We start from the raw sequence: 23,465 nt of genomic DNA, 5'->3' as shown, positions 1-23,465 counted from the left end.
TGGAATTATGAACTTAGAAAAGCACTATCAGAATTTGATCCACGATGCAATACTATCTCGACATGACATGACAATGACCCAGGTATGCATTTTTGCCAGTACAAGAAAAGAATACCTGGAATGCTATTAGTTATGGACTGTTCTCCCCAGAGCTCAGACCTCAACATTATTGTAGCAGCGCGGGATCATCTCAGCAGAGAAAGGAATAAAATGCACCGAACATCCAAAGAGGAGCTTTGAATGTCCTACAAGAACTATTCTTGAAGACAATTTAAAGAAAAAGGTCATACACAATATCAACTTTCAAGCTCAATTGCAGAAACTGCTGTTGCCTTATATACTGTATTGCCATGCATGTTTGTACATGTTTCAATAAATCCCTGCACCTATTTTCCATTTTCCAATCAAAATGACAAGTACTACAGAGTTGTTTTGTTTTTGTTTTTAATATTCTACAGACATAATAGTGATATCATTTTAAAGCTTCAGTTGTGCATGGTCCATTATAAGTGTTTGCGAGAGAAGCAGTGTTTTTCTCAGAAAATATCTAATGTAGCATTTGTTCATACATTAAAGCAAAATGATGTATCATGCTATTCTGCGACCATAAGTGACAGTTAGAACATAATGATAAATCTGTCAATTCAAATGCAACAAAGGAGCATTTACTTCTCAGCACAGCTTGTTGCTTGTAAAAGGGAAACATGGCTTTTTTCTCAAGTTTTTCCTTTAAATTGATATACGAAGACAGACCTAGGACATGTTATTGTTCAAAGACAAATCCCAATAATTTAGCTGTAAGCAAAACAAGGACCAGGAAACAAGAATCAAAAGGGACTTTGTTGCTGTCCCTCCTTGTCTATCCCAGGGGTTCTCACATCACTTCCTAAAGTACTGCTTCATCAAACAATGGGACCCCTGCAATGAAGGAACATGCCACACCATAGGTACTTTATCTGTTTACACAGAAACCTACAGTACTGAATGTTTGATCTGTGTGAAATCACCACCATAAGAAGAAAGACATTCCAAAGAAACCTGATATAACTCATAGTAACTTGTTGTTTTTTTTCTTTGTGCTCTAATAAACCATTTTACCCACAAGAAAATTAGGTTATTGTGGCTGAAGGAAATCAGTTATGCATCAAGAACAGAGAACATTAGAGAAAGTACAAGAGGAAACTTTAAGATAAAACAGTGATATGGAGCAACCATTTTTAATAACTCTAATTGGATTTAGATTAGAAATACACATTTTTTAGTCTTTAATTTCTTAGATTTTTCTTGTTAATTTGCATAACTATCTGTGCACTCTATCAAGCCAAGAAGACATTCACCCACATGTCTACTAGGCTGTGATTTCTTTGGGAATAAATTTTGTATATACATATACACCAAATATGCATAGCTGTATGGATGTGTTCTCACATTATCCTAAACTGTATCAAACACTCTTATTATTCATTGATCATTATCAATCTCGGTGCTAGCAATACACCATATAAATCCCATCAGACTTTTGCATATACAGGTGAAAATATGGAGTCAATTTTTTATATACATATGATCAATAGACTGAGACTATACTCTGAAGCTCACAAAAAACTTCTAATAGCACTATAGAGAAATGTTTACATAACTGGGTTTTTCTTCAAATTATATGGGACTGCACATTCTTACATGTGATTTCACAGTATTCCACTGATTAACAGCTGTTGTCAGTGATATTTTAAAAAGCCTGTCAAAAGCATGATAGTGAACAAGCAAGTATGGGTGTGAACAATGGGCTTTTTTTAATGATTTTAATTACAGAGGGAGAAAATCCATGTAACACAATTGATAGACCTCGAAATTTAGCACTTTGTCCCAAAGGTATACTTTAATTTGAAGTGAAATGTGCATCTAGAATATGGAAAAAAGTGCTTGTCAGATCTTAATTTAAAATGAAAGTGAGAATGTAGCTAGCAGACATGTGGCACATGTACAGAATGGTCCATGTCTTCAGTACAGGCTCAGACTCTTCATGTGATCACTTCAGTGTAATTTAAAAGTCTGAGCCAAAATTAAAGTCTTAATGTCAGGAAGTACTGTATAGCCGGATATCTGTCTGCACAAAGGAGTACTTGAAGTACGCCATAGGAGACAATATACTGTATGAGTGTGAGTGTGTGTAAGTGTTTGTGTTTGATGGGAGGAAAGGAATCTTGTAAACCAACCAAAGATCAAAACAAAGCTCATGTGACTTTTTGTTTTTCTAGTCTATCAGAATCTACTTCAGACTTGTAGCTTCTAATCATTTTACCAGTCTTTGGTGTGTTTTGCTATGTACACTGTGCATCTCAGAAGCGTGTAACAAAGTATTCAAATACAAACCAAAGACCTTTTTTGTAATTTAATATAATATCTGCAGGATGCAGGAGCTCTGGCACAGACATGGTTATTGGTCTATTTGTTCACATTAGGATGCACAGTCAGGCTTGTGCTTAACCGCACAATTTAGTACAAATGAAAAAGATTAAATAATGTTATGACATTAATGCAGTCAGGTGTATCTAGAAAACAACTGTGTGTGACTGCAACTGTGGTAGCTACTGTAATCATTATCCAGGATATGAACCAAGAAATGCACTGTAGACATGCAAAATGTAGTTGACTAGTGAAATAAGGGACTGCATTAATGGTAAAATTATTTGGGATGACAAGCTTTTTAATTTTTGTCTTTAAACTTTGAAAAGAAGTATATACAAATTGAGAGGAAATGTCATAATATTGTTGCAAGTACTAGCAGTTTTTTTTCCATCCTAGTTATGTAGCTGTTGTGGGCCATGGTAACATTCCACTATATACTGGTCTGAGCAGCACAAGCCAGTTTACTGAATCAGAAATGGAGTACACTAATATTTGTACTAGAAACTGATGGAGGCAAATCAATAAAAAAGTTTGTTTTACCTACAGATGTTTTGTATCTTTTGTATTTTTTTCCCAAAATAACCAACTGTATAGTACAAGTTGTTCTTTTATTATGTAGAAAAAGATTTATTTTTTACCATTTGAGTTACAGTTACACTTCTTAAGGTAAGGGTTACAGAAAACACTGTAGACCAGGCAGGTTCTTGGGAATCAGTCACAGTAATGAACAAAGCACAATGCCAGTGTATGTTGTCTGAGAGTGCCCTTGTTCAAATGAGAACATATAGTGCTCTTACTACAGCTTATAAAAACTCTATATAGGCTGTGTCTCACATAGCTGAGCTAATCAATTCTAATCCCTTTGACAATGAATAAGGTATTTTACTGTAGTGCTCTCTAAACCCAAGCGTGACCTCAGACATTTTTTTCTGCTAAACAGTGTGGAAGAATTATGACTTACAACAAAACAGCTCATAAAAGAATGATACATTATAGATTATTTTTTAAATCTATCAATCATTCCGTTAACACAAGGTAAATGATTTTTTTAACTCAGCGGATCATGCTTCACTTCATGCATCAGTTACCCAAGCATGTGAAAAAAAATTCTATAAATAAAGCAGAGTTTAAATTCATTATTTACCACACTGAACAATATCAGCATGCTAGTCAGTTTTACTGTACGTGGCTGATAGCAGAACATGCTATTATTATTACCTAAGAGTGCAAACACACTGTACTTTGCTGCTGAAACTGAAAATCTTGTTTGTTTTACACGACTGCTCTTTCCATTCTGTATAACCTGCAGCCTGCTTAGTAAACATAAACCCCTCGTCATGCTCAGAAACTTCTCTGCTTCTGACTGTTTATACAATAGGATTAGAACAATTAACTCCCAAGGCAACGGCAGGTCTGACACGTAGACACCGATAACCAGATATTCTAGGATGAAATAGAAGACAGTGTGACGTCATTGTTCCTGAGCCTTTGAGTTGAGAGTTGGCTCTCCGAGAGTGATTATGCTGATAAAGGCGGCAGGTTCTGTACTTGACAGAGAATCCTATTATTTCTTTGGAGGGACTCCATAAGGAGACATAGAGATTGTACAGGCTATTGCAGGTCACATAAAAGATACAGTCATAGCAGCAAGAGAAGAGCATGCTGTGGTTTAATCTGACAGAATCACTTGAGTCCTTTTTGGACTGAAAGCAGAAAAAGCAAGTAAAATAGGCATGCTAACACCCCTGAGGGGGCTAATTCAAGTCATATATGGTGATTTTCAACATTTCCTCCTTTATCCTACTATGTGGTGCTAAATGACATTGTTCAAAAAGAACAATTAAAGCTTGAAATGTCATGAGTTTTGTAGAGATGTGATCATAACACATTTTGAATTGATGCCAGTGTTATTCAGTCCTTATTATGTAATTCCATGATGACCATGAAAGTATAACAAAATCATTCATCTTTCATTAAGAAGCTGTTGAGGTATATTTTTTTAAAAGCAAGAAAAAACAACATATCAGTCTTGTAGAGAAACTAAAAGTTTGTTTGACTTTTTATTTTTATTCTTCATATTATGGCAGTGATGATATGCTATGTGCCAGTTTATTGTGAGATGTTTCTCTGAAAAAGTAAAAACTCCTCTATTAAACTTCTTGTGGGAACAAAAACTTAATTGTACATTGTTCAAGTAATGCCTCATGTACATGGCTCAAAGTCAAAGGATGCACTTAAATGTTAAAGAAAAAGATCCTCTGTTAAGAACTGTGTATTCTGCCTCTGTAGGAAACTAGCAGATACAAATTTGAATGTCTTTGTCCCAAAATCCAATTCTATTCCTCACTCTCTGCTCCTGTGAATAAAAACCAGCCCAGGAGAAAACACTGAATTGTAGGTGTTGCTCTATTGCATCCTCTGTTTGAAAAGCAATAAAAAGCATTGGAGGATGAAAAATGAGGTGAACTACACAAAACAAGTTAACAATAAGAAATAATGTTTCAAGGGTGTCAAGAATTTGAAGGCACTTTGGAAGCACATGCTGTTTCAGTTACCCAGTGTACTCAGGCCTTTCCTGTCCCAAGCCCTGATACAGACTTATAAATAGTTCCTCAGGGAATCTGGGAGAAAGGTTCAACAAGGAATGACACAAAAGTCTTTCTTTCAGGTGGCTGAATAAACAATGTCTGTCATATTTGTAAAATTGATTTCCTATAAAATTCAAGTGAATGGCACCGATAAGAGCATCTAATCTTCTGGTGTGCAGACATTATTATATCCTCTTGGACCACATACAGTCATGGATACTATAGAGTTGTGCAGTATGCAGGGCCTTAGTCTGACCTTGTGTGTCAGCTCAGCACATGACAGAGGGGTGGAGAAAGCACCGTAGGGGCATGGCACTACGTGTTGCATAGCCAATAAGATCTTGACTGGCCTCACCATTTAGCACCGTTGTGTCCAGATTGTCCAGCTGTTTGATCTGGGCACTGAATGAACTCTACTTTATTCAGAGGAAACGGTGACACTGTTGAAACTTGTAGGCTGCCACAGACCCACTGATTTTTTGTGGACTGTCTATGAAACAAATGTAGTATTTCTTCTTTGGGTTTTTTGGAGTTTTTTTAAAAATATATATATATTCAAAGCCACTCAGTCCGATTTTGTGATGTTTGCACTGTGTTAACGTCCCTCAGAGACTTTATCTGCAGAGCTCATCTGTCCCTGTTCAAGAGCTCCTGCTAAGGTAAGATCCTTGATATACATATAATATTTGCCAGACATCATTTTTAAAATAGTTACTTCAAGAAGTAGTCTATTTCCAGTTGGATATTCATAAAACATGGATTGCTTTGTCAGTGTTATAACAATACTTATTATGTGAGAATGCAATTTCCCTGAGCAAATATTTAACACATTATTCTCATCTATAATTAAACAGACAAATTCATTTCTGTCTAAAATTGGTACTAGAAAGCTGGGGTCAGAAAAGGCCTGAAGCAGGCAGAATGAATGAAAAGTCTTCCGCAAAAGAGCCCAATTTGGCACAAATTTAAAATTGTGTGGTTTCTCAACCGTATTAAAGGTACTTTCATTTTTATTTTCATTATTCTTAGTTTGACAGTTTAATTCAGGCAACATATGGGTACACAGAGTTGAGACTAAAATTAATTTCTAAGAAAAGGAGATACATTTACCAAACTTAATCTTATGAATTCAAATTAAATCAGTTGAGCCTCACATCTTTAAGCACAGACACCAAATCCTTTTGTATATCTGCTGATGTCCTCTGCTGAGCCCACCCTGCTTTGTGCTGGTATGTGTGTTGTCAAGTGGCACTTTCAGGCCGCCCACTTTGGCTACTTTATTTAGACCTTTACAGCGTGAGGGGAGTTTGTTTTTATGCCTCTGACCGTTTGTCTACTTCTTCCTGGCTTAAATGAATTGACTCTGCAGTTTTTAATGAATTGTTTGATATTTTGCTCTTTATTTTAGAGCCAGGCAGTCAATCCTTAGTGAGAACTTATCTGTTTTATTCATTATTTCTGCAGATTTACTATTCTATCCGGGGGTCCTGTCTGTCTTAACTTGTTCCTCCATTCATCATTTAATGTCAACTGCTGAATTTTTATTCTTTAAAAGTACAATAGCACTGTCTCTGTTGTAAGAACATTTCCCAGCATATTATCCTGTTTAAGAGTCTAGACTTCATTCAATCTTTTCATTCCCTTTTCTCGTAATTTCATAGTTTCCAAAGGGGGAAGGCTCCTTGATCGATTAAAGGTTAAAAATTTTTAAAAACTGTTAAACTTAACCTAAACAAACTCAAATTTTATTGTTACCTACAGTGTATTAAACAACATTGATTTTAAAAGTAGCATTTATTAAGAAAGGCCAATAAAATATGTGGTGCAAACTTAGACATTTAGGCTTTGTAAAATAATATTGCTGTATTGTGGTCACTTCATGGAAAAATCTGTGGGCTGCCATGATGTTATTGGTAAAACATGATTAACTTTGATATGAAGCTAACCAATGGACAGGTAACATCAAACAACACTGAACTTTCTATGGATATGAAAACACAAGATTAAACTGGAAGCAACACATTAAAAAAGAAGATAAAATATGACAAAATATATATCTATTTGGAGTATAAAGCTACGTAACTACGTTTTCTAATGCAGGTTGGAGAGAACATTATCAGAGTACAGAGCTGCAGTTAGGACACCTTTTTGTTTCCATGTTTGTGTCAGTTTGTGTATGTACTTGTCAGTGGAGAGTCCATGGAGAGGCTTTTCTCTCATGCAGCCTTCCCAAAATCCCAGTTGCATGTTTCTAAACATAAATGAATGCTCATTGGTTGACAAGTCGGCCAGAACATTGAAATATAAAAAGTACAGACAGTTTATCCACAGTGCAGTTGGTTGATGGACCAATTTAATGTTCCTCAAAAACAACAGTCATTTAGCATTTTTGTTTACATAAAAAAACAAATACTCTTTGTTAGTGATAACTTTTCCAGTAATGTAACACACACAACTTATTTCTTTGATATGCAAAACTGATTAGATTTAGTGGCAGTGTAAGTTCTTATTTCTCTCAGTGTATTGCTGCTACAGGATAAAGAAGGAGGCACATTTACAGCTGCACAGCAGACGCTAAAATCCCAGCTCAATAACAAAAGTTCTTTAAAACATTAAATATTCACTACGTGCTGCACACAACTGGTTTATCCAATAAGTTTTCAGAGTCCTAAACCAATTCATCAACCAAATCAAGTCCTCCTTGGCTGAAAAACGCTACATCATCAGCCATTCCAGAGCATAGCCCTGAGCTATTGAGCAGTGTGAATTCAACCTGTGTTCGTGGTCTGATCGATGTTCTCTCTGGATAGTCTCCCCTGTGTAAACAATACAGTAAGTTGTTTGACTCTGCCGATGGACTCGTATTCATCATTTCTAAAGTGAAACTGTGTGAGATCAGCGGGTGGGAGCTTAGTAAATGCATGCAGAGAGCAATTCAAAGCAAAGCAAGGCCAGAAATGCCATGTTTAATCTTGAACACAGTTATTAAAGTTGGGGAAATATTTTTGCAACATAATGAATCTTTTCATATACATATGTGGTATCGTCAAAGCAGGGTTACTCAGAAGTTATAGGTCAGTATAGAAGGTTCGTACTGTATGATGCATGACAAAGCTATATGGTGAAGTGGCCAAAAGGGCTGAAATGGCCAAAAGGGCTTCCAAAGAATAGAAAAGCCTAGTTAACGCTGAGACCAAGGAGCATGAAATGCATGAAAACATTTTGGAAAAAGGAAAATCAAATCAAGATTGTGAGACAGTACCTGATGTGTTTTTTTTTCTAGCTTTCTAAAAACTTATAAAAAAAAAAGTAACTTCCACTTGGTGAAGGTTAAAAAAAAATAAAAGCAAATGTTTATTTGATAAACACAGTGTGAAAATGTGAAAATTACACCTCTGGTAAGAAATTTGTTAGTTTGATTTTCCTTCTTCAAAAACTGCCATGATAGGCAATGCCAAAGTAAAATGTACTGACAATATTACTAAACAAGAGAGGTGAGCCGGAAACAAAACCACTGCTGGTGTTTGGAAATACTGAAAACATCAAATCTGAGTTCTGTTTGCAAGGTCATACTTGTTAAGATCAACTTGAATACAAAGTTGATCTATTGCTGACAAAACTGATATAAGAATGTTTTATTGATGTCAAATGTTTCAAAGCTGAGGACAAAACATCAAGTTCAAAGAGGACACTAAATTGAACAAAGTATCACAAATGACTGTGCAGCTGTATGAAATGGGAAAATGTTTTGTAATTTTATATGTTTATTGATGGGTTGAATATTTATTAAGCACTTAACTAAATAAAGTTTTTTTCAGCTTGTTTGCCGAAGGTCTTCTGTATTCTAATTCATAAACACAAATATATATTTTTTAAGTGTTTTAAGAATTACAAGCAACTAATCAAAGGACTTTCTCTGTCACTTTTTTCTCTCCTAAACAGTCATCGTATCTGTAAAACCTCTTGAGTTTAAAGAGGAGATTTGCAAAGAACAATGCCACCAGCCGTCGGTGGTCCTCAAGGTTACACACCACCTGAGGGTGGCTGGGGATGGATGGTGGTGATTGGAGCCTTCATCTCTATTGGTTTCTCCTATGCATTTCCCAAGTCCATCACTGTCTTCTTCAAAGAGATTGAGGTGATCTTCAATGTGACAAGTAGCCAGGTGTCCTGGATCTCCTCCATCATGTTAGCCGTCACATACGGCGGAGGTGAGCTACAGTACCATCCAAGACAAGCTGCTGAAATCAATACCCAGCTCTTAGCATGACTATACTCCATTTATTCCTGTAGTGTTCTGTTCCAAATAAAAACAATCATTTATTTTTGGTGAAATACAGGCTTACTGTGTAGCTTTTCAGTCACAGAGAGATCACACATCATCATAATTACTGTGCTGAAAAATTTAAACATTACGTCCTGACAAAACAAAAGTTCAAGTGTTCCATTGAAATGCTGTTGCAACATTATTTGTCTCTGGAGCATATGAATGAGTTTAAGCCTTGCACACCTACCCATTCTTTTCTCTTGTGCTTTGAGACTGGAAGACCACCAGGGGTTTTGTTTGTGTTCTTGCACTGATGAGATGAATGAGACACTTCATGATGTCACTCCGGGCTGGTCAATCAGATGATGATAAAGGCCTTTTCAAGCTCACGATAAATAAACAGAGAGAGATCAGAGTTCAAAGAAGTCCTTCTTGTCCCACAAGGCCATCTCCTCTGAAATCAAAACACTGCTGTTCTCTTTGCTCTAGTGTGTGATGAACTGGAAAAATGATGACTTAGGCATCTAGTCTCAAGGAAGCTTTGGGAAAGCTGCTTTAGTGTTCCAAACTAATGTGTGAAGTGGGAAGTGTAGCTCCATATAAAATACACTGTCAGTCAAATTTTATACATGGGGCTATGTGTAAAGTTGTTTGTAAGATCTGCTAGTAGTAAAATAAAATTGGAAATATGGCCTCACTCAGCTAGCATTACACTGTGTGCATATTGGTGAACATATTGCATCAAAACATCCCAGCGTATATATTTCTGCTCGAGTGAAATCAAGGTGCCACATGTCTGTTATTTACTCTGAGTATTAAGTTCCTAAGGCGAACAAAACTTCACATTCAAGTTAAGTCCTCATTACTGTACAACAGAAGTATCATGTTCCCCATGGAAAAAATCAATGCTGCTTATTGTTCAGCAACACTTAACAAGCAGCTGCTTCTGGAGAGTGACATTCAGGCATGCAGGAACAATGGTTAAAGGTTATTGAGTTACACTGTAACAGTATCTGATTGTTCTCAGCTTGCCTCTGTCTTTACCATGGTGTTGCTTTTGATTTGTAACACATAATGGACCAAAGTGGATGTCTGTTAATCACTTCTTTTTGTTTTACTTGGCTCTTAGAGCCTCACATGCCCTAACAAGTTATGAGCTGCAGTGTCTTAGTATACATGGATATGTGTAACTCCTTCAATTAATGCAAATGTTTGATGTAAATATACACAGATGAAGGCAAGCTATGCATAGTAATTGAGAACAGAGAATAAGCAAGGCAATGTTTGTCAGTGCCGTGAGCAGATGACAGCTGAGCCTCTTGCCATCTCTATGTTAAACATTCAGAACACATCAGCAGGAGAAGTTCATTAACGGCCCACTGTTGCGTACCTCTGTACTCCTTCAATTTTTGATTCATTATATTCATAATATTCTACATTGGTTTGTCTCCAACCTTTTTATCATAAGCAACCCACCCTGCAACGCAGAAGGAAAGAACTCATTGTTTGTGAGGAGACTGCCTGCATTACAATTTAAAAACCCTTTGTCTTGCACCGTGCTGGCAAATGAGTCTGGACAACCTCTAAACAAAAACTGTCAGTTTCCATTTGGGTTCATTGGCTAGTGCAGAGATTTGGCAGGAAGGCAGAAGTGTCTTCCATGTGGATCCTCATACTCATTTAGGCTGGTTGTTACATGTCTTAGATGGAGATGGTGTTTTGCGACCCGAGCCCTCAGTGCATTTTAGTCATTTGTCTACTAGTCATAGCAATTTTCTTGAGCTGATTTTGAATCCAGTATGCATGAATCTTAATAAGCTGGTTACTGTTTGCACAGTCAGTCTTTCTTTCTCTATAGCCAGTATCAAAATCTAATATTTATATATGTTATATATATATATATATATCAAAATATATAACAGAAGATTCAGTGTTATTTTAACCCCAATGTACACACCAATGAGAAGATCACCCCCAGTACACTCACACAAATACCCCCACCCACTTGTCTGAGCTGAGATATTTCTAATGATCATTTCAATTGTGTTTGGAGTACATTAAAAAGAACTCCAAAACAAATTATTCTTCTGTCAATTTTTATGAATATCAGGATCAAATAAATGATTATTTCATTGCAGCTTTTGTGGTTTTTCTGACAGATCGCATTATTAATGGCTTGGGAGCACATCTACTGCAGTGCAGCACTGACAAAACTGATTGCTGAAGTTGTTTGAATTTGCTGGGACACAGCTGTGGCACTAGTGCCCTCTGGTGGTTAAAATTAGAATTGTGCCTTTGAATAGATGAAAAACATGCAGAAATATGATATATAGGCTATATTTATATATTTACTATATTTGTTCTTTGTTTCTTTTGGTTCAGGTCCAATCAGCAGCATCCTGGTTAACAAATATGGGAGTCGTCCTGTTATGATGGCTGGAGGATGCCTGTCAGGATTGGGCCTCATTGCTGCATCTTTCTGTGAATCTGTTCAAGCACTCTACTTTTGCATTGGTGTTCTGGGAGGTACCCAGTTTTTAATATTTTCAAGTTTGTTTGTTACTAACTTATTTTTTTTCGTGCACTGTTGTTTTTTCAAACACTGTTTCATACTCATTTTTATACATATTTTTACTGAATCTTTCAGGTCTGGGATTGTCCTTGAACCTTAACCCTGCCCTCACAATGATTGGAAAGTACTTCTACAAGAAGCGACCTATTGCTAATGGGATTGCCATGGCTGGCAGTCCTGTCTTCCTTTCTACCCTGGCTCCTATTAATACTTGGCTCTTTGATCAGTTTGGCTGGAGAGGAAGTTTTCTGATCCTGGGTGGCCTGCTTTTCAACTGCTGTGTTGCAGGTTCCCTCATGCGGCCTATAGGACCAAAACCCAAACCTGCAGAGAAGACCACAGAGAGGAAGACTGTGTTGCAGACCATTAACAGCTTTATCGACCTCACTTTGTTCAAGCACCGTGGCTTTTTGCTCTACATAGTGGGCAATGTTGTCATGTTTTTTGGCCTCTTTGCACCACTGGTGTTCCTCTCTAATTATGCCAAGAGTAAAGACATTGCCAGAGAGAAGGCAGCTTTTTTACTGTCTATCCTCGCTTTTGTTGACATGTTTGCCCGACCCTCAATGGGCATGGTAGCCAATACCAAGTGGGTCCGTCCCAGGATACAGTACTTCTTTGCTGCTTCAGTACTGTATAACGGCGTGTGTCATGTCCTAGCCCCAATATCAGAAGATTATACAGGCTTTACCATTTATGCCATCTTCTTTGGGTTTGCTTTCGGCTGGCTGAGTGCAGTCCTGTTCGAGACGTTAATGGACCTAGTCGGAGCTCAGCGTTTCTCCAGTGCTGTTGGGCTTGTCACTATTGTTGAGTGCGGTCCTGTATTATTAGGTCCCCCGTTACTTGGTGAGTACCCCACTAATGATAATAACTACTTACTATATACATATATACTTACTATAACTACTTACTATAAGTTTACTAATACACTTATATATATAAAAGATTGAAAGTTAAGCCACTACATAAGTGCTTAATTTTATTTTTTAACTGGCCAACAGAGGGCACTCCTTAAGTCACAATAAGAAGTGCAACTGTATAAGAAAATGGCCTTGTTGGTCACTCGATCTTTTACTTCAATGAAGACTTCGCTTATAGGTTTATGGTCTCAATCTCTAGTTTCAGCTGTTACACAACACAATATTGTCTTCATTTAGTCATTTTGATTTAGACTGCTAGATTATCCATCCATCCATTCCAGCTGTCACTGGGCGCGAGGCGTGTTCTCCCCGAACAGGTTACCAGCCCATCACAGGGGCAACACATAGACCCTTACACTGTTCCACTAGAACAGACTATCGCACATTATGTCATTGAGTGTAGTACCTTGTGATTGAAAAGCCATGAGCATGTAGGGTCTGTAGTTTTTCAGTCAGTACCAGCGCTCGCTCTACTATCAAAACACACAGAGGGTAACAGCTAAAATATCCATCTGAAGGATTCATTAATGTCATGGTGAAGACTTCCATTTTTTATATACAGTTTATGCACAGAAACAAATGATCCTGTATGATGTCTTTTTGTCTTCACAGGGAAGTTCAAAGACGTCTACCATGATTACAAGTACACCTACCAGGGCTGTGGGATCATCCTCATAGTTGCTAGTGTCTTCCTGTTTGCAGGAATGGGGCTGAACTATCGGCTGCTGGACAAAGAGAAAAAAAAGGAGGAGAGGAGGGGAGGGGTGGGAGTTGGAGAACAAAAGTCCAACAGGGACAATGCTGCCAAAGAGGTGGCAGAAGCTAGGAATACAGAGGACACTGTATAAAGTCCTGCATCAAGTCAATTTACAACATGGGTCAATTTATTGTTCTTAGTGAGCTAATTTTTCATCAAAAGAAACATGCTTTTTCAACAGGCAACAATAGCATTAATTCCTCATCAGTTTGATTATGCATTGTTTTTGAAGCCCACCATAGAACTCATAGCCACAATTATTAAAGTCCTTTAAACACAAATACACAATCCTCATTAAATATATACCTCTTATATTTGTACTTAAACCTCATAAATATATATAAATAAGCAATTTAAATTACTTCTGTCTTATTGGTAATATCATTATAACATTTTTTATAACTTTATTTCCTTTAGCATGTTAACCTTCTGAAATGTACAATCACATAATGAAAGTGTTTTGCTCTTGTTTGTTTGTTGTTACCAGTAGAAAACTTTGTTTTTAAGAGACACTTTCTCTTTTCTCACTTCTCTCTCACAACATTTATAAAGACAGTATAAGATTTCCAAGCACATCACAGCAAAGTGCAATTTTTTTAACTTTTAGAAGTATCACCCATGCCACTTTGTTTATTCTATGAGCACATTCATTCTCATTCTAAATTCTTTTAAATGTTATTTTTTCTGGTTCATTGTTGATAATGCATTATGCCAATTATAAAATAATTCTGACATTTAGCTGTTTGCCTTATGATGGTAAACATGCCACTGACTGCAAAAAAAAGGAATTTTGTGAAAAAGTCAAATAAAAGGCTGTTTAACAAGGATGTAATACTCCACTGTGTCCTGTGTCTTCTTTTTTCTTGAATCTAAGAATAGATCATAGAAATAGATAGAAATAGAAATAATCATTGAAATATGATAATGTTTTTGTTTTGTGCTGACATAATTTATTTAAAAATTAAATCTTAATGTCAGCTATAGTCTTCAGGAAAAAAAAGAATAATTATATAGTATTATTTTGTTTGTAATATTTGTTGCATATCAGTTTTGATACAATAGTTCAGAGAATAATTAATATTCTCCACAATGTACCAAACTAATTGATGGTTTCAAAGATACAAAGTGCTGTTCTTATATGACATATATCACCTCCAACTGCATATCTGTGCTAAATTAGACTGAAAAATTATCTGTGTATAAATGATACATCCCTTGACTATAACGTGTCACCTTCATTTTTCATTTTATAATATAAAATGTTGCTTTATTTTGCCAATTTTACACATTAAGTATTAATTAAAGGGACACATTATTATTATTATTAGTATTATTATTATACGAAGAAGAAAAAAAAAGAAAATAAAGTATGATATTTAAATAAACCTGAACGACACAGAATAGTCTTCACTTAAACAGTTGGCCAAGAGTCCTTCCTCGTGCAGGGTGGTCGTGTTATAACCGTTAACCAAGTTTAACAAGGTAAAGTTAAAAAAAATGTCATAGTTTACACGTAGTACCTAGTAAATTACCACATTGATGATTATTAAGTAACATTCTAAACTACTGACTATTATTATTGTTTTTTTAATCTTATATTATGTGGGAATTAACGCTGACCTAATATACCGGAGGTAACTGTTAGCTGTTGTCTGCAAGCTAAGGTGACGCAAAGCTAATTACCGTTAGCTAACTAGCTAATGTTTAGGGTTATTTGACTTATGAATATTAGGTAAAAGGGGGAAATAATAGTTATTTGTAGTCTTCTGGAATTTCTGTAGTGTTTATTAAAGATGTCTTGGTTTAAAACACCGCTTATTAAATAACTAGGTATTGCTGTATGGCTATTCCAGAATGGAGAGAGATCAACGTTTTAGCTTCAAGCTGTTGGTGCCTCCCAGGGTGAATAACGGACCAATATCTGCGGTTCAACCTCGAGAAATAGTTGAAGACAGAGGCGATTTCATGAAAGCATTGCAACCTGTAAGTCAATAAACAGTTGGTTATAATTAGTTAATTATTAGAAGCTAAACATTGATGAAAAAACTCAAAGCACCACTATGCTAGCTCAGCAGTAACTATTTAACCTTATAAGCGCAATGACCATTGTATGTGTGTTGTCAGCAGCAGTCTATGAGGCAGTAATTATTAACACACATGACATTAAATATTACTGCTCTTTTCCACTAGAGTTACAGTGAATGCTTTGACAAAGAGAAAAACATCCTGTTCCCCAATACAAACGTGGTTGCACCAACTAAACCACCCAAACAAGGTATTTGTGTGTCTTTGTCAGTGTTATTTAACAACACCAGCTCTATCACTTCCAACAGAAGAACTGCACTATAAATATTAACCTAATTATTGTTTCCCACTAAAGACTTTCTGAAGATGAAACTCATGCAACCAATGGAGAAAGACGAGGTAAATATTTCTATTGCACAGAAATATGCAGCATGAATATGTGTGTGTGTCATTTTACTTCCTAAACTGTGGATGTTTTCCAGAATAATAGCAATCCTGGTCAGCTTTATTCAAAGCTGTTTGATGAAGTTGAGAAAATTAAGTGTTGGAAGGTTAAAGTTTATTCTGACACTGTGGAAAAGGAAAGAAGGCTACAAGATAACAAAAGAACAATTGAAACACAGCGCAAGGCAATTCAGGAGCTGCAGGTGTGTACCTCACAGACTGATCATATTTGACCTTATGTTTATCTCTGTCTATCTACTTATGTAAAACACTTACAATAGGAGGAGATAACTTTGAATTCTTTAATGTATTTTCTGTCTGCAGTTTGGAAATGAAAGTCTCAGCATAAAGCTGGAGGAACAGATTAGTGAAAATGAGGAACTGAGGAACAAGTATGTGTGATTTGTGAAACGAAGATAAATATGACGGTCTGATTACATTTAGCTTTGTTTTGTTCCCGTAATTGTGAAATGCTAAAAACTCAATTTTTAAAATGCAGAAACAATTCAACATGGAACTTGTGCAATATACTCAAGGAAACCTTTGACTCATCAGTTGAGAAAATACATTTATGTAAGTAAAAAGTGTCTTAAATAAATTCTGCCGATCTGGAGAATACTTTTCTTTATCAGCTTTAGTAAGTGCAGAAAAAAAGGTACTTTGCTTTGAATGTTTTGCAGTTGAAGCTGAAAGAGAGGAAACCCACGACCTCCTTACTGAAAACAACGAAAGTGTTAAGGTAAAACACCACAAAATGTTTGCCAGTAATTTAGCTTTTAATTTATTATATTTTGTTGATCAAAACATCGTAAAATGCTGAGGTTTGATTGCCAGTTTATTACTTTTTCATTTAGAAACTGATTGCTGCATTTGAAAGCCTACGTGTCCGAGTAGAAACTGATCAGCAAGAGATGGAGAAAGGTATATATATACATTTCTTCTTGCTGCTATTATGCCAAAATGTTATGTATTTTTCTCAATAAAATGCCTTAAATGTATTAGCGACACTTTGACCATCAACACAGCATGTTTTATTGTTTTTCAGTCAAAGAAGACTTACTGCAATTTGACCATCTACAAAAGAAATACCAGCAGGAATTTCAGATAAAACAGGAAGAGGTTAGTGGGGGCAAAAAGCCCTTCTATCAGTTTATTTGTGGAGCTTTTGACATGTAATTTATTTCCACAAATTTTACAAATTTTGAGAGGTTAATGACTGACATGTTCTTCACAGATAACCATGTTTCAAATAAAACTTAAGGATAAGGAAACCGAACTGCAGAAACTCCTGCTGGACTTCGATGAAACTCAGAAGCACTGCAATGAACTTCAACAGTCAACAAGTAACATCATAATTAGATCTGAAGATAAGCTGTGCATGTTGATTTTTTAAACTTTGCTACACTGGTAATAAAAAATACATTGTTTTCATAACAACATTTTTTTTAAATATTACTCAATATTGAATATTACTCTATGCAGAAGTATTTCTTGTGCGTAGAGTCATGACATTATATTTGGATAGTTGCTCATTAAAATGAGAAAAGGTGCTTAGTTTTAGGTGAAAATGTTTTATTTCTTTTCCAGACTTCAGGTCAGGTTAGTACACTTTGTTTTGGGGATACCAATATTGTATATGTGCTTTTACAGATCATCAATTTGAACTTCTCAAAAGTGCAAAAGCTGAACAGGAGTCTCTTCTTCAACAACTGGATATTGCTGAGCAGCGCTGCAGGGAGACTGAGGTGAGTATCTTGAGATTCTTTTCTTTGTACTGAAACTGGGCTCTTGTGTTGCATGCACTGTGCTTTAACTGAAATATTAACACCCCAACAAAGAAAAATCAGGAAACTACTGCTGCAGCCTTGGAACAAAGTAAAAAGGAGTATGCGGAGATCATCCAAAACAAAGATCTCAGTTTACAGGAGCTCAACAAAGTCAAAAACCAGCAAGCAGAGGAGCTAGAGTGCATTCAGTCAACCATTCAAGAGCTAAAGACTTCACTAGCACTAGAGATACAGAGGTATATGAAACTCCTTCATTCATAGTGTTTTCTAGATAAAGTACAGTGTTTCCTTTTGTCATTATATTCTTGTTTTTACTTTTCTGAAGGGCCAAAGAGCTTGAGGATAAACTTATAAAAAACAACACTGAACTTGAAAGGAGAAACACAGTTTTAGGTAAGTCCCACCGGATAACATGTATCGATATTTTTAGGTGTTGTGGCTTCAAGCTGAAAGAAATATTTTACTCAACAGGAGAAACCATCGACCAGGCTACAAAAAAAGATGGCCTAATCCAAATTCTCAAAGATGAACTGGTACAGTTTATTTGAATGAAAAGTGTATGATTTCTCTCTAAAACCAGTCCTTGCATGCCCCAGTCTGTTACATACCTTCAAAACAATATGTGTTCTTGTTATTAGGACACAAAATCTAAATCTATTGAGTCAGTGAAGGCTAAAATTCAGTTCACTCAAGCTAAAATGGAGGAACTCATGGCTGAGCTTTCAAAGAAAACTGAAGAAATCCACTTGATTAAGGTGATATAAGTAGATAAATAGATACTTAATGCAAAAGGAAAAGACGATCTGTATCAAATAGCCTAATAAGGATACTTAAAATTGTTTGTCCCTTTTCCCTGATACAGAAAGAAGCAGATAATGCTTTTGCTGAAAATGACTCACTGAAAAAGGCTTGTGAAGCTGCTGAAAAGGAAAAAGAACATTTAAAGGAGAAGTCCACTTTGACTCAGGTTTTTACATGTTTTTAATTTTGTTTCTCAGCCCCACTAGAGAAAGCTTTTTATGTGTTTGGTAGTAAAATATATTCAGTGACATGGGTTGAAATATGCAATGCATTGCTTCTCTGCAATATACCTCCAGATCAAAGTGCAGGAGCTGGAGGAACAGCTGTGTACTGAAATGAAGAAAAATAAGGAATGCAACTTTCAGATGGAGCAGATGAGGAAAGACATTTTGCAAAATGAGTGAGTTGTTAATAGATAGCCATTTCATCATATTAGTATATATAACATTTTATTACGCTGTTGTAATATGTTTCATTTTTTATTTATGTCATTTTTAAGAGTAAAGTATGAAGAGCTATTATCAAACTTTAATGAGCTGCAGTCTGAGAAGACAGCCATTCAAGAGCAGTTTGAAAATGGATTCTCTAATGTGAAAGCTATTGAGGCAAACATGAAGGTCTGAATTATGGGGTTGATTTTTTGTATTATTATTATTATCATTATTATTATTATTATTATTTGTATTACTATTAAAATATTTATTACATTAATCACAAATTCTAAAAACTGTTTTGACTCAGGTGAGTGAGGAGAAGGCATTAAAACTCAAAGGAGAAATTCAAACACTGGAGGAAAAAAACAAGACTTTACGGTGAATCTGCACTTCAGAGGCTTAAAGATGCTTTTTCTGATTGGAATGCGCAGTTTTTTAAATTTAAATATTTACTTTCTATACAATAGAGATGAATTAACTACAGTCAAAACCCAAATCCTGGGGAAATGTGTACAAACAGAAACTCTGCAGAAGCAAATCAAAGAAAAGGTAAGCATCTTAACTAAATTATTAGTAGAAACAGGGCTTTATAAAGATGCCTATTCTAAACATGTTCATTATGGCTTTTTTATGATCTGTGTGAACAGTATGAGCAACTTCAGGTAAAAATCACAGAAAAAGAAAAACAGATCAAAGCTGTGGAAACAAAGGTGAGTGAAAGCAGTGAAATTGCAAATACTGTTGTTATTGATCATTTTCTGGAACTAAACAAAAAATCTTTGCTTTTCAGCTGTGCAAACTCACAAAAAAATATGAAATTAAATTTAAAGCCCAGGAGGAATACAAGAAAGAGGTTTGTAATGACCATGAAACTGTAGCTATAAAAGGAGTGGAATGGTATTTATTGTCCTCACTTGTATATTTTCAGAATAAAATGCTTAAGAAACAAATGGCACAGGAGATTGCAAAATCCAATGACCTTGAAACAACGGTATGGAGATGGTTTGCTTGGTTGTTTGTGTTTTTATTTTCCAGTTGTTAATATGTATGTGAACTATTTAAGCTAATCAGTATTAGACTAGGAAATTAAGATGCTGCTTTAATCTTTAGATCAACAGCCTTCAAAATGAGTCCCAGTACCTTAAACAACTCAAAGGAGAAGAACATGAGAAACTGCTCAAGGATCTTGAGTCAAAATCGACTTTTGCAGCAGAACTTGAGAAAGAGGTTACTCTTTTACTTTTCAGTTTGTAATTTCAATTTAATTAACATTTACCTCCTACAAGTTGAATTTACAAAAATAGAACCAATTTGTGTTGTAGGTCCAGAAACTTAGAATTACAGCAGCAGAAGCCATTAAGAACAAGGAGGCCACAGAACTTAAATGCCAGCATAAGATTGGAGATATGGTCACTCTGATGGAAAAACATAAGGTAAAGTTATTATAATGGCCTTCTTGCTGTCTGATAAATACGTCTCATGTATATTATGTTGGAATGAACCCAACTTGTCACTACCAGAGCCAGTATGACCGGATGGTCCAAGAAAAGGATGCAGAGCTTGAAGAGAAGAAGAAGAATGAGATGGAGGCGACTGCCCGTGCAAAATCACTGGTATAACACTAAGAAACATGCTAAGTAGCACTAATAATAATTAACCAGAAAATGTGCCATATCCTAATATTTGCACCACAAAATTCTCTAAATCAGGAATTGGACCTCTCAAAGCATAAGACTGAAAATGAGAGGCTGAAGAAAGAACTGAAGGCAGAAACAAAAGAGAAGGTATATCCTAGTTTAAATCAGTTTATGTTGGATTTTTTTTGTACAGCTGTCATACTTCTGAGAGAGACAGCTCACAATGTAACAAACACTTTGAATTTAGGAAAACCTCAGGAACAAAATAAGTGATCTGAAGCAGGAAATGTCTGTTGTGAAAAGCACTCTGCTGTCACAAGGGAGCGACAAACAGGTACAGTGCATGCAGCTTATAGGCTGCCACTAGATGGCATTCTTTGTCATTACTTTTAGTTGACCAAAAATGTATGTGTACTACTACAGGCAGCTGCCATAAACTATAAACAAGGGAACAGTTCCGAGCTTCCAAAAGAGAACTCTTCAAAGAGTCACACATTTGACTTCTTCAAGGCCAAGAAAACTTCCTCCTACAGCAAAGATGGTCAGAGTTTGGCCGCTCGTATGATAGATGTGAGTTTTATCGACCAAAATGTTCTCAACAGATTAAGCACGTTTTGTTTCAGACATTTTTGTTTAAAGTAAGCTTAGAAAATCAGATGATTAAGTTTTTATAACTACAGATTTCTCAAAATAGCCTTTTCTACTTCAGATATAGTACATCCTTGGTTTTGGGTGTTATAAAAAATAAATACAACCACAATTGAATTTGCTGAACTGGTATTTATTAGTAAAATAATCCATGATACCAGGCCATAGGTAAAGACAAAATAAACAGAACAACATCCAGCTGAGTCAGGATCAGCTGATATTTGGTCTAAGTAATTGGTGAATCAAATTGGATAAATAGATAAATTTAATATTTTTCCATAATATTTGCGAAGATTTTAATTCACATTTTTTTGGTTTTAAAAGGGTTAACTATGGTGGACATGGTGTATTACCCTTTCAGTTTGTAGCCATATAGCTATTCATAATGTTTATTATTCACCTGGATTTTATTTAGAAAAAGAAAAAGGATGTATTTGTTGTGTATGAGTAAACAAAGGTATATATTCATATGTTTTAATGAGATTCTCAAATGTGCCATGGGAACTAAAAATGCACCAGAGTTGAAAGATTTATTTAGAAACCATTAAATAACAAGAACAGCAGTGTGAATATGAGCATGGGTGTTACTCAATGGAGAAAACAATCAAATTCATGGAGAGCATCTCTCAGAGATTAGTAAGCTGGCAGCTTTTATAGTGACTGGGAAAACTGGCCCCAGATACTATTAGTCAGTTCACATGGAAGAGTCTGCTAATAATTGCCTATACCTGTAGGAAACACCTACAAAACTTTGTGTGTGAACGTAAAGCAGTACAATATAACCATATCACTACAGCCTTTTTCTAAAGCAACTTTGTTTGAATTCTTGTTAAGGAATCTGCCAGTGAATCTATCAGAGCATCATGTGGAACACCAAAATCCAAGGTAGACTGCAATTTAACCTATTCATAAAGTAGATATATAAAAATGGCTATAGACAGAATAAATTATAAAATAATTCTTGTATCGATATGCTTTTATTTACTTTAAGTTTTATGATAAATTATTATGAGACTTGCACTGACTTTGAATTGTAGTGCATCAACAGTGAAGACATGAAAACCCCAAGAAGTCTTACAAACCATACTGCCGGAACAACAAAGATCAAAGTAATATAGTATACCATTCTGACATTTTCCAAAATTAAAAAAATATGAATATATTCACTGACATTTACTCCCCTATAGTCCTACAGAATAAGGACTCCCCCTTCTGAAAAGTCAGCACAGTGGGGAAAGAGCGCCATTGAACTTGACCCCAAGTCTGACAGCTCAGATCAAAATGATCTCTTGGTAAGCAATGGAGTTTTTTTTGCCAATGCCATAAGCCTTGCACGTTATGTGAATGTGATTTTACCATTTCTGCAAATTTGCAGGGCAGATTAATGTGTATTCTTTTGTTTCTTGTCTTGATAGACCTTTACAAATGTACCTGAACGTAAAAGTTCAGATTCACAATGTAAACTCCACATTCTCAAAAAGGTAATGTGCCATTATGATCAGACAAAGTGGCGTATAATACACTTACTTTGATTTTTAAAAATCTCTATGTGTGTGTTATTTTTACAGAATCAGAGCCCACTCGTTCATAAATCACCAGGAAACTCCTTAAAGGTGGCTGCAATGAAAAGAATGAGAGATGCTGGTTGGACTGCTGTTACTGGCTGTGACAAAAAAAAGAAGAAGACCAATGAGAAGATTTTTGCCTAAGTATGGCTGTTAGGTCAGATTAGCAGTAATAACAATATTGGTAGAGGTGGGTGACTTAAAATACAGTTCTATTGAGAATTAATAAATAATAGACAATTGACTGAATAACAAATAGACTAATAATAACACAAAAATATGCATGGAATATGTTTCTGCAGTTCAACTAAAACATAGTGTCAATGAGAAGGTTTTGGTGTTAAGATGCCAACTTTTAGTAAGTTTATTTATAGGTGTTTAGGGGTGTATTTTAACTGACTACAGAGTCACTGTGTTATTTATTACTTTGTTGTTGTGCTGTTTGGAATAACCCATCTTTAATGTTAACATAAAATCTAATATGTTTTATCACAAGGTTATATTGCTGATCTTTGACAATTTCTAGTTGTTACAAGTTACTCTGTTAATATATTTATGTATTCTGGTTTTGTACAAGTAAAAGCAATGTTCTCAAAAATCAGTTTTCT

The 23,465-nt window shown here is 35.6% G+C and overlaps 2 protein-coding genes and 1 long non-coding RNA gene across 8 annotated transcripts; 2 read left to right on the top strand and 1 right to left on the bottom strand.

The window, feature by feature from the left end:
• Positions 1-5,296: 5,296 nt before the first annotated feature.
• slc16a1a (solute carrier family 16 member 1a) lies at positions 5,297-14,348 on the top strand. The gene is made up of 5 exons (XM_031736658.2): positions 5,297-5,656; positions 8,940-9,208; positions 11,647-11,790; positions 11,912-12,685; positions 13,372-14,348. Exons 2-5 carry the CDS (start codon positions 8,992-8,994, stop codon positions 13,605-13,607), a joined length of 1,371 nt encoding a protein of 456 aa, XP_031592518.1. The 5' UTR covers positions 5,297-5,656; positions 8,940-8,991; the 3' UTR covers positions 13,608-14,348.
• Positions 9,161-15,008, bottom strand: LOC120440272. Of its 2 annotated transcripts, none has more exons than XR_005613128.1 (5): positions 14,903-15,008; positions 13,413-13,484; positions 13,166-13,232; positions 9,512-9,649; positions 9,161-9,238 (listed from the first exon to the last, which is right to left on the bottom strand). It is a non-coding gene; the product is annotated as an uncharacterized LOC120440272 (long non-coding RNA). The 2 variants fall into 2 exon arrangements; XR_005613129.1 differs by having other exon boundaries at positions 9,213-9,294.
• sycp1 (synaptonemal complex protein 1) lies at positions 14,866-23,455 on the top strand. Of its 5 annotated transcripts, none has more exons than XM_031736672.2 (35): positions 14,866-14,998; positions 15,370-15,499; positions 15,707-15,791; positions 15,897-15,940; positions 16,024-16,188; positions 16,310-16,377; positions 16,485-16,558; positions 16,666-16,724; positions 16,840-16,906; positions 17,031-17,104; positions 17,220-17,328; positions 17,636-17,730; positions 17,824-18,008; positions 18,098-18,165; positions 18,244-18,305; positions 18,411-18,527; positions 18,635-18,739; positions 18,870-18,973; positions 19,073-19,190; positions 19,315-19,385; positions 19,475-19,556; positions 19,655-19,717; positions 19,798-19,860; positions 19,936-19,998; positions 20,118-20,234; positions 20,330-20,440; positions 20,528-20,620; positions 20,717-20,791; positions 20,892-20,978; positions 21,068-21,214; positions 22,127-22,177; positions 22,330-22,401; positions 22,480-22,584; positions 22,708-22,773; positions 22,861-23,455. In XM_031736672.2, the coding sequence occupies exons 2-35, from the start codon at positions 15,371-15,373 to the stop codon at positions 22,999-23,001; spliced, it is 3,135 nt and encodes a 1,044-aa protein (XP_031592532.1). In that variant the 5' UTR covers positions 14,866-14,998; position 15,370; the 3' UTR covers positions 23,002-23,455. The 5 variants fall into 5 exon arrangements, with proteins under 5 accessions (XP_031592532.1, XP_039468470.1, XP_039468471.1 ...); XM_031736673.2 differs by lacking the exon at positions 14,866-14,998 and adding an exon at positions 15,031-15,180; XM_039612536.1 differs by lacking the exon at positions 18,411-18,527.
• The last annotated feature ends 10 nt before the right edge of the window (positions 23,456-23,465 follow it).

The sequence above is a fragment of the Oreochromis aureus genome, linkage group 5, assembly GCF_013358895.1.
Source record: "Oreochromis aureus strain Israel breed Guangdong linkage group 5, ZZ_aureus, whole genome shotgun sequence".
In the NCBI taxonomy this organism is placed as follows: Eukaryota; Metazoa; Chordata; class Actinopteri; order Cichliformes; family Cichlidae; genus Oreochromis; species Oreochromis aureus.
The sequence above is the reverse complement of the archived record's forward strand: the minus strand, read 5'-3'. Positions and strand labels throughout refer to the sequence as shown.

Excerpts from the sequence above, each read along its gene's own strand:
- slc16a1a (XM_031736658.2), top strand. The coding sequence starts at position 8,992 with ATGCCACCAGCCGTCGGTGGTCCTCAAGGTTACACACCACCTGAGGGT. Across the intron at positions 9,209-11,646 it reads AGCCGTCACATACGGCGGAG|GTCCAATCAGCAGCATCCTG; the intron begins GTGAGCTACAGT and ends CTTTTGGTTCAG. Across the intron at positions 11,791-11,911 it reads TTGCATTGGTGTTCTGGGAG|GTCTGGGATTGTCCTTGAAC; the intron begins GTACCCAGTTTT and ends TGAATCTTTCAG.
- sycp1 (XM_031736672.2), top strand. The coding sequence starts at position 15,371 with ATGGAGAGAGATCAACGTTTTAGCTTCAAGCTGTTGGTGCCTCCCAGG. Across the intron at positions 18,306-18,410 it reads AAATTCTCAAAGATGAACTG|GACACAAAATCTAAATCTAT; the intron begins GTACAGTTTATT and ends TCTTGTTATTAG. Across the intron at positions 21,215-22,126 it reads TGGCCGCTCGTATGATAGAT|GAATCTGCCAGTGAATCTAT; the intron begins GTGAGTTTTATC and ends ATTCTTGTTAAG.